At 37.3% G+C, this 16164-nt stretch overlaps 1 protein-coding gene across 4 annotated transcripts in view; it reads right to left on the bottom strand.

The window, feature by feature from the left end:
* LOC112569286 overlaps positions 1-14572 on the bottom strand; it is a 34080-nt gene extending 19508 nt beyond the window's left edge. The window contains exons 1-10 of one of the 4 annotated variants that reach the window (XM_025247028.1): positions 14234-14571; positions 13798-13865; positions 13359-13468; positions 11452-13116; positions 11033-11185; positions 10233-10496; positions 9807-9925; positions 9370-9466; positions 9083-9247; positions 7150-8540 (exon numbers count right to left, since the gene is read on the bottom strand). In XM_025247028.1, the coding sequence (XP_025102813.1) occupies positions 8293-8540; positions 9083-9247; positions 9370-9466; positions 9807-9925; positions 10233-10496; positions 11033-11185; positions 11452-13116; positions 13359-13468; positions 13798-13865; positions 14234-14254 (2910 nt within the window). In that variant the 5' untranslated portion in view covers positions 14255-14571 and the 3' untranslated portion in view covers positions 7150-8292. Of the gene's footprint in view, positions 1-7149; positions 8541-9082; positions 9248-9369; positions 9467-9806; positions 9926-10232; positions 10497-11032; positions 11186-11451; positions 13117-13358; positions 13469-13797; positions 13866-14233 lie in introns of those variants that run through there. The other 3 variants (XR_003100363.1, XR_003100364.1, XM_025247029.1) reach the window with 3 other exon arrangements.
* Between the last annotated feature and the right edge of the window lie 1592 nt (positions 14573-16164).

The raw sequence follows: 16164 nt of genomic DNA, 5'->3' as shown, positions 1-16164 counted from the left end.
ATCCTGCCAAGCAACTTGGCGTCAACATCTCAAAGCCCTGTCACAAACTGTATTCCATGTTCCATTGTACAGAATTTCAAGGCGCCCCGCCGACTGCCTTCCCCCTTACTAATCGAGCCTTCAAGCTTTTCCAGCTGTTTAAGAAAATGTGTTTATATTTTTTTGTTAAAAAGAAACAATAAAATATAAAATATGTAAGTCTGACAATACCTGTCTCCAAAATGTATGTTTATACAGGGTAACTTACGCCTTCATATAAATTAAAGCAAGAAGGAAGACTTGAGAATATATATGGCGATAACTTATTTAATAATTTTCATCTAGCTTACCGACATTTAGTATACGAGTATGTATATAGCTATAGACGACTAACAATGCAATCGTGCTTTTCAAACATGGGGAGACCTTCTCATCAATTAACATCTCTAAGACAAAAGCGATATTCGGAGTAATGTTTACTTTGCGCATTTAAGTCGATCCTTATAGTCTCTCATCTACTATGTGTTCCTTCCTTATCCATGACTTATTCTTTAATTTTCTTTTCCTTTATTTCTGTCAACCTTAGCTTCTGTCACTATTTATTAAAGACGTTTTGATAAGCGTAAAGCTAAAAGTAGATGTACTACCGGGTGAGATTTAATTATTTCCTATGAAAAAAAAAAGAAACGAGAACGAACTTCAGTCACATTAACACATATTTAAGTTATATCCTTACAGATATTGCACACGATTCCGATATCCTCGCTATGTACGCAGTCGTGAACATAGAAACCTCTTGTGAGCACCCACTGTCAAGACTTGTTTCCGTTCCCACGGACAGTTAACGTCGTAAGTAAAAATAGGCTTGACCCCAAACATAATCACAGAGGTCACAAGCTATGGCTCCAGTGCTTTTGGACATAAATAAGCTCTCAGATAAGAAAATAAAAATTATGTGAGATTATGTTGCATTTTACCAAATGGGGCATTACTATTGAAATACATAGGGTGAACACGTATTGCACCATTAGTGACATTGGATTCCTCCCTGATATCCTTTTCTTAAACACAATCTTAAATCTAAAAGAAAATACGTTTTGCTGAAAGCTCCTGTACGAACATCAGTTTCAAATAACTGAATGCATTAAATTTTATTCCATTGTTTATATAAAGTATATTAATAAAGGACATATACACATGTAAGTATCGAAAGAACATGTATTTCAAATGGAGACCACATACACACCTGTTGTAGCCCACATTCTGCAAACCCAACCTGTGCGTCAACATTTTCAAATAATCGTCACACACGTACTCATTCTCCGTTGTACAAATCCAGTCACCTGCCCACTGCGTTCCGTTTACTAAGCGTCTGACAGCTGACCAGCTATTAAATGTATAAAATAAGTAGTTAAAGTCAAAGAACTACTCTAATATCTTTTTTAAATGAATGTGGTATACTGTTATAAGCTTACTCATAGATTTTCATTGTTCTAGTTTTTATGTTAACTGTCTGAAGTAATAAATTTGATACGTTTGACTTGTGTTGACATAAATTTGGAAAAACTTATTAATCCTTCAACAATTTGTATCTTAGTCACACATGGCTTTCAATGTCTTTTTCTTTTTTGTATTCGTTATTACTTGTTCAGTACATTGGTTACTGGTCTTTAGCTACAAAAGTACTAATTTTTTTAGAAAAAAAGCAGTTTTCTTCTGACTTTGTGTAAAACAAATTTGCTGTTTTCTATGCAAGTTGTGTGCATTTTTGCATTAAACTTACACATCTTACCTCTGAAAGGGTGGGTGGAGATCCTACAAGATGAATAAACACATCAAATCTGTCTGACAACTTGCTCTTCTAAAAATTTGTCTAGTCGATTTCTAACTGGAACCCATTGCTTTAGTTGTAATATTTTCGCAAATATGGCCTTTTTTGTTGGTATTATGTATCATGGTTAGCAATGGGCCACATAAATAAATTATATTGATTTTTTTTAAATCATTCTTACGTTTATTGCAAATAATTCCGATGTCTCGACATGTTTACAGTCGTGGCTGGAAAAACCCTCGCAATGAGAACATTGTTCTAACCTTGTCTCGTCCCCGCAGTTAACGTCGTCAAGTAAGAATACGGCCTTGACCCGCCCCATAGGTGCTTTGAGGTCACATACGATGCACCTGGGCTGCTTTGCAGGCAAAAAAAGGTCTTTTAATATATACCTTAGAAGAAATGCACGCACTGATTAACCCTTTGTCCTATCTCTAACTTTATATACAGATTAATTCTCTCTCTCTCCTTAACAAACAAAACAAACAAACAAACAAACAAACAAACATGCTATCATGTTCCTTTTCTGCACAGTGTAAAATTCGCTTAGTTAGCGCTTGACATTAATAATCTGACATAATGGCGCGCAGCTGCATGACATTTGCTCCTATTAAGTAAAGAAATTCTAAAGACATGTCACCTATGAGGTGATTGCCTACTAAAATAAAATAAACTAACTTGACTGTCATTAATAACATTTTTGGTCATCGCTACTGTTCTACTTAGAGAAGATGATGTGCATGGGTCTATTTCCTTAAAATATTTGTAGATGAAAAGTTTACAGCTTATTTGGCTCCACTGAATGATCGTATATCGAGATTGGTGAAGGTCTATTTATTTCATAAGTTAAAAAGTCGGTCATCCGAGAACCAGTGGTAGGTAGAGCACATGGAAGGATGCGTTTGCTGAAAAGCCGGGGCCTCAATTATTTGTGGGCGACAGCTTAAACCGTTAGCAATGAAAAGGAGCAGTAAACCATTTTAAGTTTCGTCTGAACCATCAATTTGTCACCACCGATAGAGTACCTGAAAGGGACAGTTTGATACAAAATTTCCAAGCTATCAAGCTTAACTTTAAATGTTTTACAGTGTCCTACTATCTTCATAGAAGTGTAATGTGAGAAGTTCAGCCATTAGCTTTTGTTTAAAACAAAAAAACGTTTCACCTATTTTATGGGGCCGGGCGCCAAAATTTTGAGATAAGCTAATGAAGTGTAAATTTTTCCCTTATCATTTTAAGGTAGTCAGGAGATGTATGGAGGGGTTGTGCTCCTATCGTTTCCTTGTTGCCTTAAATTCATCACCACCCTAGGTCAAGTACCCGTTCCTGACAGCTGTGTCAAATCTAACCAACTCACCAATAATGCTAAAATTCTATCTACCACCTGAGAGAGAGAGAGAGAGAGAAGAGAGAGAGAGAGAGAGAGAGGAAGGAGAGTGAGGGAATATTGGATCAAGATAAATATTTTCTATAGTATTTTTTTCTCCATAAACAAATCTTACAGGGTATAAACCGGTAAAAGCCTTTGCACGTTTTATTAAAATTAAAGGACCTAATAATTCAATAATTCAAATTAAAATGTATACTTACCTGGCGAAACCAAGCATCTGCAGGCTACCTGTGCGTCAGGGAGTGAACAGTTCAAAGCTGTCATCACACACTGCTGCTCCATCTATTCCGTTATACAGAATCTCCAACGACCCGCCCAAAACCCGTCCCGTTAACTAACGGGCTGCTCAGCTGACCGGCTGTTAAAATACATGCATCTTCTAGACATGTGCGGTAGGTCTTATACCCGGGATATGGATATCTCACACAAGTAAATTTCTAAACTGTGCATTGAGTCTACAGCTTCATGCTACTTAGGCATAAATAAAAGCCTTAAATATATAAATGTCATCCGTAGCGGCCTTAAGGGTTCTGGATCATGGCCAAGGTTCAAACTTATTCTTAGCATCTATGTAAACATTCTCCTGCAGGATCAGTGTGACGAGGGTGGTTAGAGTAATATAACATTTATCCAATGTGTATATTTTTTTAATCTTATTTTCAGGTTAGATTGATTGTTTAGTATCTCATCCAATATATTTAATAAAAAGATGACGGAAACTTAAAACTTAAACTAACATAGCACTCCCAATCTTACGGATATTGCAGATAACGCCGATGTCCTCTTGATGTACACAATTGTGTTTGTAGTATCCTGCATGAGAACATTGCTCCAAGCTTGTTTCTGTTCCTTTACACATAACATCGTCAAGCAAAATATTCCCTTGTCCCGGTCCGTACATGGCTGAGGGCACAGCAACGGCTCCTGTGCTGCACACACACACACACAAACACACACGAGGGCACCACAAACATCCATTTTGTCTAATGGAACATTATAAATTGATATTTATTTGAGACAAAATAATAACATTAGAAACCTACCCATTAAAGCCCAGCATCCTGCAGGCCACCTGTGCATTGATGTCTGTAAACTCATCATCACACACTGTGCCCCATGTTCCGTTGTACAGAATCTCCAGGCGACCTGCCCACCACGTCCCGTTCACTACACGCGCTGCGAGCAGTAAACCTGAGAAGACATTACCGCTTATAACATATTGTAGTACAAAGATTTTATACATCACGATTTACAGCGATATTTCTAAACAATAATGTTAACCAGATTCAAAAACTTTAGTTAATAACAAAAAATTACCACTTGTGTTTCGGGAAGGACGCAAGACAACCAAAGCAAAATGCAGTGATCTTACAACACATTATGTTGTTTTATGTGTAGACGAGATGACTTTGAATTGCAACTACAACAAATGACAAGCGACACCTAGCAGTGTCTTCAAAACTCGTCTGTGTCCATGCACCACAGCAACGCGCATCTTTATTATGGTTAAGTAGATAAATACATTTTAGGAGGAGCTGGCAGGCCCTTTATCGCCTCTCTAGTGTCGACATGATTTAAAAGTGGGCAGGTGCTGGAGGTATGTACCTCCTTCACTACTCTTTCTTTTCTCATTAATAACACTTCCTTGTTGCGTGCGCGTGAGTCTGTGTGTTTGGGTGCGTGTGTTTTCACGTGTTAATATGCACAATACAAATATTTATCATCCTTATGCTTTATGAAGTACACAAAAACACTTTTTGAGGCAGGACTGTCCTGAAGAGTAAAGATACTAAAATGATGACAGGCCAGTACTATGTGAACAGTAAGTCTCAACTGAACACAGAAGAAGACATACACAAAGACACAAAGACAGAGATACAGTCCAAACAAATAATAGACCAGGGTTGCGTGATAACTACCAACTAAGAAATGTGTTCAGCACAAAAGAGTGTCAATCTTTCAAAAGTATTAATAATGGTCTTTTTTTAGGAAAAACGGAAGTTTAACACTGTCTCCTAAAGCCCACTTATTTCAGACTACAATATTCCATTTAATATTACACTGTCAGCTGATTGTATGTCTGTGTGTGTGAAAGAGAAAAAATGCACTTCAGTTTGTTTTCCGTACACCATGTATCCACATTTTGTTCTAGGAAGTGAATTAACAGATAGTTTGTCGATTCACGGCTTGTCAAGGTCCTAAACGAGACATGTGGGCTGATAAGCTTTTGAGTCAACTCTCAAGTGTCTCAAGTGTCTCGACCGGCATTTTTATGAGCGCAAACATTTTTCCTTACAGTTCAGTGTAAAACACTTTACAATCAAAGCTCTTCAGTCGCAATTGTTTTATTATATTGGGACAACATGAATATTTTTTCCCAGTGAATGTTGATCAAACATCAGCCCAACCAGTCCAGCTAGAGAATATTCATCACAAAATGTTTTAATAATAAACAAAAGTGTAAATGACTTTTACATTGTTACTTTTTCGAGAAACACGTTAAAAATCCATGAAAGATACTAATTTTCCAAATATGGGTATATACACCACTTATGTTTTTGAGATACATTTTTTAAACATCAGCATACCATTAATGAAGGCGACGTTGCTTTTAAACATGGCCATTACTTAAAAGAAATAAAATCTCAGTGGATAAAACTTTCATTAATTTGTTATGTTGACGTATTTCAGTGGATGAGGATATCAACTTTGGGAACTGGTGTGCACTGATCCTCAGTTTTCATTTGACAAGGATTTGATCATTCATTAATCCATTAAGGTCTGTCATAACACTTGCGTAACACAATCCCCATATCAAATAAATGATATGGTTTAAGAAACAGTCCTGACAGATACGATAATTTGGTTCCGCTCTGTTCTGATAAGATGCCCTCCCGCCTTTGCTAAGATATCCACCGTACACATTACGTAACCGGTAAACTGCTAGTATTTACGAACCTAACCAAACTGTAACTTTCCGACCGAGTAATGACAGCTCTGCCTACAATTCACAAATTCACAATTATTATTTTTTTGTTTACACTGTTTGTAAAAGCCTGTTAAGGAAAGTAAGGTTGAAAAAATAGTTACAATGTCCGTTAATATGACGAAGAGGGAATTCAAGGATTCATAATGTTTATCTCACCTATATTCTGTCACATAGCATTGTCACCTATACTTCACATATTTAAAGGGAGATCATTCAGCAGAAAAAATCGGTAAATAGTAAACAGCTCCTCTTCAGGAAACAGAAAAAAGCTTGCAGCAGCCATCACTTGATCTTCTCCATGCTGCATGTAAATGTTGTTCTCCATTTTGTGCACCATTGTTAGTGAGGCTCCAAACCGGGCTTGTGACACAAAGTGTGGGCCATATGTGTCAAGGAACTCCAGGTAGGTGTTCTCATCACTTGTATTATCAATTCTTAGGATCCACTTAAGGAATATTAAACGAAAGGTCGGTGGTTCTAACTGCAGACGTGAAACACGGTTTGTGCTGAAGGCTGCTGTCAATAAAATAAAAGCTTTCTGTCTGAGCTCAGAAAACGGTTTTCTGAAAGGAAAGGCTGGCCACAAATGGAGGTCCCTAACCGCCGCAATCACGTCGCGCAGTTTGACCCATGAACTTGGTCAAGTCGTCTAAATGACCTCTGACCTGAAGGAAGTTGCACATGATATGTTCGGTGCACGAACTACACCCTGCAGCTTGCTGTAACGACAGTCTGGAGACACAGAGTCTGAGTTATATTCAATAGAAAAGATTAGCAGGTAAATCCAGGAGCAGCGCCTTGTGCAATTAACGATTTCTTCAGTCTGTTATAACCGTAACTTTTCATAGTCTACTACATGACATGGAGGTTTCACTTGATCATCAGGACAATGGCAAGACAATTGTTTGTTTAAAGTCTCTTGTCTTGTAAATAAACACCTTGGATGAGTGCATGTCTCTCTGTGTGTGAATGTGTGTTTACTGTCTTAACAGTTCTATCATTTTTTTTTAATTCTAAAACCCTTGCATCAGTTTTTTTTTAAATACACACAATGCTCTCTGTTTTTATGTTCTTTAATCGGTCTAAGGAGCAGCATGGTTATGGTTTTCTTAAATTATAGCCGAAGGAAAATATTAATTTTGTTAAGTTTCTGCAGTAAAGCAGTCACCGCCCTGAAGGTGATAGTAGATTGTTTTTAAATACCCATTTGGTCACATATACCACATGAAAAATGATAAAAAGACAAGAACATTGATTCCCTTATAAGTTTAAAGAACTATTCGAAGGTGGCTAAGTAATTTTATCACAGCATGTTTAACAGCAAACATTGAAGTATTAGGGTACATCCATGTGTTTTGAGTGTGACCACTTTGAGAGTAAGGGTTTTCAAGAAGCTACTTTTCTTTCTCCAGGTTTCACTTGCGATACATTAATGTCAAGATAGATATGATGTGTTGATAGTTATCTCTCAGATCGGTAAACAACACACCTGTCTGATCTTTATCTTAAAATTGACGCTGAGTTAGAAATTATTGTTAGACAAGTTTTGTCTCAACATCACTCATAATGTAAGATCGTTTTTATTTTCTTTAGCTAAGCGTTTTACAATATCTTACCTTTTATAATGATATTATTAAATAATGCAATGTGTCCGTTAATGACTAAACGTGAAAGTACGCGAAAAATAAATCGTTATATTAAGCAAGAATACTTTTGAACAAAGTAAAACAATAAAAGAAAGGCCAACGATATTAGTACGTCGGTAACGCCCCCTGTCAACGACATTCAGCACTAATCGTGTTTACATCCTGGACATCCTGTCCTGTCTATGAGCTAGAAAGGAAATAATTACATATCCGTAGGTATTCAATTTGTACTTAGTGTATAGAATTGGTTTTTACATACAGATGCACACATGCGCATCGGAATTTTATAAGACCCATAGAAAGTGAAAATATCGTTGTTTTAATCATTGAGAACAACATGTTGATATCCTGGAAGAAAACAAAGAGCTACATAGGTCACGTTAGTGTTATGTGAACACAGTATCAGCATGAAGCATCCAGTATCCTACACTGAGGGTAAAGAGAGTGGACTGCAATGTCACACCGCCTTGAATTTCATCTCCGAGAAAGTGAAGCCTCTGTTATCAGTATGGGCACTGCTCCATACAATGCCGTCACTACCAACGGCCCCGTCAGACTTGTAACGTCCGTTGAGGTTGGAGTGGTAACACGATTTGTACCACCAGGCGCCGTGGCATGATACAGCGCAGTTAGTGGTAGTGTAATTGTCATTGTTTTGGTCGTGTGTGGTGAAACCTTGGTTGTTATGTACTCTTAGGCTGTCACCTATAAAATCCACAAGAAGATAAAAAATACCATTACATCTGGCAGATAGAAACGTTAAAGAGAACTGTAGCTTTAAAATATCGACAATCAATAATCTATGAGCGAAGTATTCACTAATGTATTTTAAGTTATTAACATGTTACGCGTGAAACACACTTAGTCTGATCAACCTGATCTGTAATAAAAGATTACGAGTGTAGGTTTTCAAGGTACGTGTATAAGTCACAAGCTGATTGATGAAGAACAAAATTAATGTTGTAGGCTGTATGTGTCTTCAAGCCAGAATAAATGTAGGTGTTAAATTGTTTTAACTTGTTATAGATTATTTTACAGCACATTAGCTATCTTTAATCATCCTGAACATTTGCACAGCTAAGTTCAATATAACACTGACAGCTGTGTGTGTTTGTCACCTCGCTACTAAATCCCGCACTTATGTCGAGTTTAAAATTGCCGTATTTTAATAGTGTCCATACAATAATCAGAACAGATTTACGTATATCATAAGCCTAAGCTAGATATAATAATAATCCTATACGTACTTGCGTTCCCTGAATAACCAGAGACCTGGAGTCTGTATTTTGTATCAGGACCACCAACACTGAATGCAGAGTACTCAGCATAGTGACGTTCTCCATTCACCTCCGTGAGGTCAACACGGAGTCGATGAGCTCTGCCTTGTGTAAGTTTGTAAATCTTGTATAAACCTAATACAAACAAAAAATTATAAAATACAGCATACTGTAACATTTGAGCGACTTATTGTGAAGAACACATTTCAAATGTGCTTGTCGTACCATGGGCAAAGTAAAAGAACTGTCAACCTTACCAAGCCAGAACTCTCCAGTGATGTCACCAAAGCCTTGCTCATAGTCCGTCCAGTTTCTGTAGAAGTCAACAGACCCATCACGACGTCTCTGGAAAACCTGTCGTTGACACAATTTCTAATGTTTTACATATTTGCTGAGAACAGAAGTAAAGTGTAGACGAAATCTTGCAGCTTAAAGGCCGGTGTCTACTTTAATAACACATGCGGTATATCAGATCAAAGATTATAATTTTCCGTGAGAGCAACAACCCAGACTGATGCAAGTTGTGTAACAAAATAAAATTATAATGTGACATGTACTAACGAAGCCATACAATGGAACAGTCAGTTAAACATACAGCCAATACAATCGTTGCCAGACACAAGTCACTAGTTGAAACCAAATCGAATGCACTACTTGATATATATATATAGATTTTTAAAGTCATTCAACGTACCAGCCAGCCACCGCCGTTATTCATGTCACATGAGACTTTCAACGACATGTTTGCAGTGGTGATATTGTATACACCGGAGATGGCGCGTGTCCTCTGCCACTCCTTACACGATTCTTTAGCTGTGTAAACAGTGTCAAGGGTGTTGATAATTCTTATTAGACTAAAAGTCTACTGTAAAGTATTATTGTTATTATCATTAAAAAGGCTTAAATTTGCTGCGCAATAGCTTTGTAAATAACAGGAAAAAAAGGGAATATAAATATCAGTTCCATAAAAGCATTGACAGGTGAAAATAGCATTTTTATCAATACCGCAATAGCTGCAGGCTTTGCAAAGATTACATAGTCCTCGTGGCTAACAATGGTTAACCCCACCCCATGTTCAGTAATTAAAACAGCAGCGAACTTGTTAATGAAGATAACTCACCAATAATTCGACAGGAAACGTCGGTTTGATCCAAAAAGAAACCAGTGGGGCATAAACATTTCCCCAAGAGACACTGACTGTTGGGGTCAGGACAGTCGAGGTCACTACGACACGATGAGTTGTACCACAGTGGTCCAGGATACGACTCTAAAGAGTCCATGCAGGTCCTCTGGTAGTGGGTCCAGCCTCTACTACTGTGAGGATACCAGGCTAATGGCACGTCAAGAGCTGTGATGTTATGCAGCAGACAGCGCCCTCCTATGGCTGGAATGTGTATTAAGGGGAGATAACAAAAAACTAGTTACTAAATTTATTGGCACTGCTTGTTCCGATAATGAAATTTTACATTAGCGTCAATCAGTTCGTTAGCATCCAATATTCTCGCTAAAACAGTTAAATTAGTTATTATCAAGTTTTCCAGAATTCAAGACAAAAAGCGAAAGAATAAGTGCCTTGTACAGAAGCAGGAAAAGTTTGCTCTTTCGAAAAAAAAAATCAACAGCTCAGGCAATCATCTGTCTAAAAAAGAAAGCATAAATCAATAGGTAAATCATCCACTAATACTATATATTACACACATCGTAATTTACAAACTCCATTAAATCTGAGTTAAATACTACCGGTTAGGTGTAAGAAAGTATTATCAGATCATTAAAAGAAAAAGGTAAATTTAAGACACAAGTATGTTTAGATAAAAGTGAGTTTTACAATTTCTCTGTGATGTGTGTGTGTGTGCATGATATGTAAACAATGGAAGCGCTTATATCGTAACTAGGACAAATAAAATACATTTTACAAACCTCTGAAATCTAAGGTTAGACAACCGGAAGTTGTGACACACAGGATCTTGCACTCTTCTAAAGTCAGGGGATCCCGTAAAACGACATTATGTCCCCGTAGTCCGCTCTCCGGGTACTCCATGTATGAATTCTGAAGTTTGGCTGTGCTGCATGCTGATTTAGAATAATATTAACATTGATAATTCAGTCAGTGGACTCTGTATGTTTATACATGACGTTGAAAGCTTCAGTTAATTGTTTGAGAGGGTAAATTTTTAAAATATAAAAGAGTATTTTAATTCTTTTATCTTTAGTTTCTATTCTATCTTGGATGGTTAGTCTTGTGGACCACTATCCCTTATTGTCCTGTTAACAACTTTTGATTTTTACAAGCGTTTTAAGTCTTATGACCTACGATGTTTAATTTCAAATTTACTCACTCGGAGAGCAAGTATTGTCCAGTGTTGAGGAAAAAAACCCAGGACGACAAATACATCTGTCCTCAAAGCACATCGCGTTCTTCTGAAGACATCCATCATCGCTGATGCAGGATGCCATGAACCAGTCGTTATGAATAAGTGTCTTCGTCTTTCTTGTTGTCGAAGTCCTTTTTGAGTGTAGTGACACAAAATACAGGTCGGCACTTGTTTCTTCCTTCAAGCTCTGAATAGGGCCTGTGTGGCGTGTACAATTGAGAGTTGACTCAGAGCTTTTGTAGACTGTGACGGCCAGACACTTGTCTTCATCGAAACAAGAGGAATAGCAGCTTTGTGAGGAAGATACAATGAGATTCTTAGACTCAGATGTCGAGTCAGCAACCGTCGTATTCTGCACTTTAAACAGTGTTTGGATTTTGTTAAGAAAGACGGTTGTTTGCCACTGAGAGTTGGTCTCAGCACTGCATGTGCGACTGTCTTGTACAAGTTGACAAAGTTCATACTCCTTGTCGTTACTGTCACACTCGGGACAAAAAGTGACGGCCACACAGTCAGGAAGCTTGTAACACTCCTCCATACAATGTTCACCGGATACAAACTCTCTGAAGATGGAGACACCGATTAGCCTCGTACGACTAAGATGTAATCCAGGTGTGGGCTCTTCACATTCAAATAGCTGACCTTTCTTCTTTAAAGTCTGACAATATTTCTTCTTAATAGTTATTAGTTTGGTTTTTATCTTGTCAAGATCAACAGAATCGTGATTTAGAGGACCCCAGTCACCGACAATTGTTTCTGAGAAAAGAAGGTCTATTGGAGTCAAGACATAGTTAATGGCGACCGGGTTGTTCCCTACTTGTGTAAGCCAGGCCAAGCTACTGGCGCTGTTAGTGGGAGGTACCCCAACACCGACTGTACTTGTCTCTACTTGACTTTGAAGCTCGTCTGCTTGTTTTTTCTGATTGGAACTTAAGGTCTCAGACTCTCCAAGTAGCGAAGCAGATAAATAGTTTGCAGAAGCCGTCACGTGACCCTGTCCATACCTGTTGTAGTTGCTAGTCTCCATTTTGTGCACCAAAGTTAGCGAAGCTCCCAGGCGGACTTGTGAGACAAAGTGTGTGCCGTAGGTGTCAAGAAATTCCAGGTAAAGGTGCTCATCACTTGTATTATTAAGTCTCAGGACCCACTTTAGGAACATTGAATGGAATGGTGGTGGCTCTAAATGTAAAAGAGAAACAAGATATGAACTGCAAGTGACTGATGACACGATCAGGACTTTCTCTCTCAATTCAGCGAGAATTTTCTGAAAGACAGGGTTGGCCGCAAATGGAGGCCCCCAATCGCCGCCATCGAGCTGCACTGTGCGACTCGTAAACTTGGTGAGGTCATAGGGCGTCTGAATGACCTCTGATGTAAAGGACGTTACACACGACACATCCGGTGCAAGAATCACCCCACGTGGCACACTGTAACTATTGTCCGTGATCACGTGACCTGCACTGTAGTCAGCAGAGAATATGGGCAAGGTGAAGCCAGGATCGCGACCTGGTGCCAGTGGGCATCCCTTCAGACTGTTATACCCGTACAAAGCGAAGTCGACTCCAGGAAGTCGAGTGTTGACTTGACCAGGACCCTGGAGAGGTGGTTGGTCGTGCAAAATGCCTTGTCCTGAAAATGTACAGATTTCTATCATGTTTATGTAGTCCACTATGGTCATGGTGTGTGTTTGTGTTATCGTTTGCTTTTTGTCAGGACTATATTTTCGTTTGTTTTGTAGGTTTTTATGTGTGTGTGGAAAGATGAAAGACAAATATATAGTGTGTTAGAGAGAAAGAAAGTGTGTATGTGAAAAAAGAAGTGAGTGTGTATGAATGTGTGTGCGTGTGTTCAACTATCACATAGTTTCTCACCAGCATCCTTTTCTCGTGAGTGTTGTTTGCTGTCAGACTTAGCCTTCACTTGGTTTTCGCTGAGGTCAGAATGTTCTGGTTCCAGGACTAAATGATGTCCTGTTTCAAAACTAGCCAAGACACATACTGAGGTCAGCATGAACATAATAAATTTAAATAACATGAGAAAATATTTAATTTTCATCACACTTGTAAGTTTCTGGTAGAATGCTAGATTGTATAACCTAGACAGGGAATAGTAGAATTAATATTTTGCAAAACCTTTGTGGCAATGACAGAAATTCATACACACAATAACAACAAAACACACACACATACACACTAGAATGATACGGCGATTCAGTTCTAATAAGTAACTGAAGGAAGGAAAGAAGATTTTACAAGAGATAAACTATGTTTGGGTGTGCCTATGTAGTGTCAATTGTACCTATATACATACTTCTGCTTGCTTCGTGCCGAAACAGTTGGAATAAATGCTACAACGATCGCAAATAGAAGAAGCAAACCCTGTAAAAATCCCAATTATTGTAAGTTTTGATTGTTATCATAATAGCGATCACCTATATTGCTACAAAGCGACCTAACAACACGGAAATACTATTATAAAGATAGTAAAATAGAAAGTAAAGATTCTAGGACATTAGAAAATAATTACGCACGTAGGTATAACATCAAATGTCAACAATCAAAGTATTTTTATCTTTTAATAAGAAATCCGGCTTTAAATATTATATTCGGAGTTGATTCCATTTATCTACTGCATGCAAAACCTATATATATTTATTAATTTATTAATTTATTAATGTATTATTAGTAGTGGTATTGTTCAATTTTTATAAAAGATGAGTATTAACAATCATTTGCAACTGTCTCACCATAGTCATCTTCATTTCCATGATGTGGTTGTTGCTGTAGCTCCCATACAGGAATACTCTTCAAGTGAACGAAGGACGTTGTCAAACAGAACAACTGAATAACAATGAGGTCGTTGCAATTAAAGTCTGTTATTTATAGGATTCTGTAAGTGTAACATCCTGGGCTGCTGAATGGCCGCAAATTAGTGTTAGGGTGTGCCAAGCACGAAACACGAGTTGAGAGTTCGTATGATCTCCCATACAGATCAAAATTATAATTGAGAAGACAGAGTTACAGTCACAAAGATTATGTTACGATGTTATACAGTATTACTATGCATTACTTCATTTAGGTCAATAATTCATTTAAATTAGACAAGATGAGAATATTATGTGATCTCACTCTAATATTTAATTAGGTGAGAATCAATAACAATTTTTTAAAAAAAACCCTTATCTAATCATCTTATTATTGACTTAAAAACTTTACTAATAGAAACTGTTTATTGATAATTTACAAGGCGCATTTCCTCGTTTGGACATAAGCCAAATGATTTACTTACGAAATACACACACACACACACACACACACACACACACACACACACACACACACACACACACACACACACACACACACACACACACACACACACACACACACACACACACACACACACACACCTACTCGCACGCTACTACCAACGCATATACACATACCGACACTCACACGTACAATGAGAAATAAGAATTATCAAAGAAAGACTATTAAATTAATATATATATATAATCTGTAGGTACAAAATTAAAGAGTAAGCGAAGTGTGCCAAAAGGGGACATGGACCGAGCAGCGACCACTCAAAAATATTTGTGTACTGATACAATTGGTCATGTCCTGGTTGTATTAACTTGTTGACACCCATCTCATTAGCAAGCAACACCACAGCCAATACCCGTCCAGTAGACAGGTTGCTTTAGTCGTTGACACGTTTGCATTGGTCCGTGGCCGACGCTTTTTCCGTTTGAATTTTATTTTCTCACAACACTTATGCTCCGACCAAAACTTTCATTATGGAAAGCCTTTATTCACATTGTATTAACACCTCAACTTCTTTGACAGCGTGATCTTCCCTAGTTTATTCTTTAAGGCTAGGCACCTGCCAAAAAAAAAACTTTTACGTTTCACGCGATAGCGCGGATTTTTTTGTATCAGCTATTTAGCCCTTGACTGAAGGTTCAAAAAATAGTTTTACTGCACTTGTCACACCATCGGTTGCCATGGAAACAAACCAAAATGGCGCCCAAACAAACATTTTGAAAAATACAAAACTTCGTCAATTTTGTGAGTAGACTCGAACTTTTTATTGAAATAGTTACTTTAAAGACAGATCTACATTTCTATGAAAAGAGATTTTGCAAAATCGGCTTAGGTTTTTTTTATGAATTTTTTTTGTAAAACACTGTGTTAAATTTCAAGAAATTTTGATTAAAAACAGTATAACTACCAAACTACTAAATATTTCTTTAAAAATCGTTCATAGAAATGTTTATATATGTATGAAGAATTACTCAACCAAATTGCACGACTATATCTCTTGTCGATAAAAAGTTTTGTCCTTTTGAAAGTAAAAACAGTCTGTACCAAAACAAGAAACTGAGAAAACGAGGAAAGAAAAACTGAAAGTTTAGTAACTACTAAACTACTAAATATTTTTTTTAAAAGTGCCCTCATTTAAATGTTGACATGTATATAAAGAAACTCTCAACCGAATTTCATGACTATATCACATGTCAATATTAATTTACAAGCTTTTGAACTAACCAAGCTTACCAAAACAAGAAACTGAAAAGGCAAGGGAAAACAAACTAAAAGCTTAGTAACTATTAAACCAATAATTAGTTTTTTTAAAAGCTCTCATAGATATGTTTAGATATGTATAAAGAAACCTTCA

The sequence above is a fragment of the Pomacea canaliculata genome, linkage group LG7 (assembly GCF_003073045.1).
Source record: "Pomacea canaliculata isolate SZHN2017 linkage group LG7, ASM307304v1, whole genome shotgun sequence".
NCBI lineage: Eukaryota > Metazoa > Mollusca > Gastropoda > Architaenioglossa > Ampullariidae > Pomacea > Pomacea canaliculata.
This window is presented reverse-complemented; position numbering and strand designations above follow the sequence as displayed.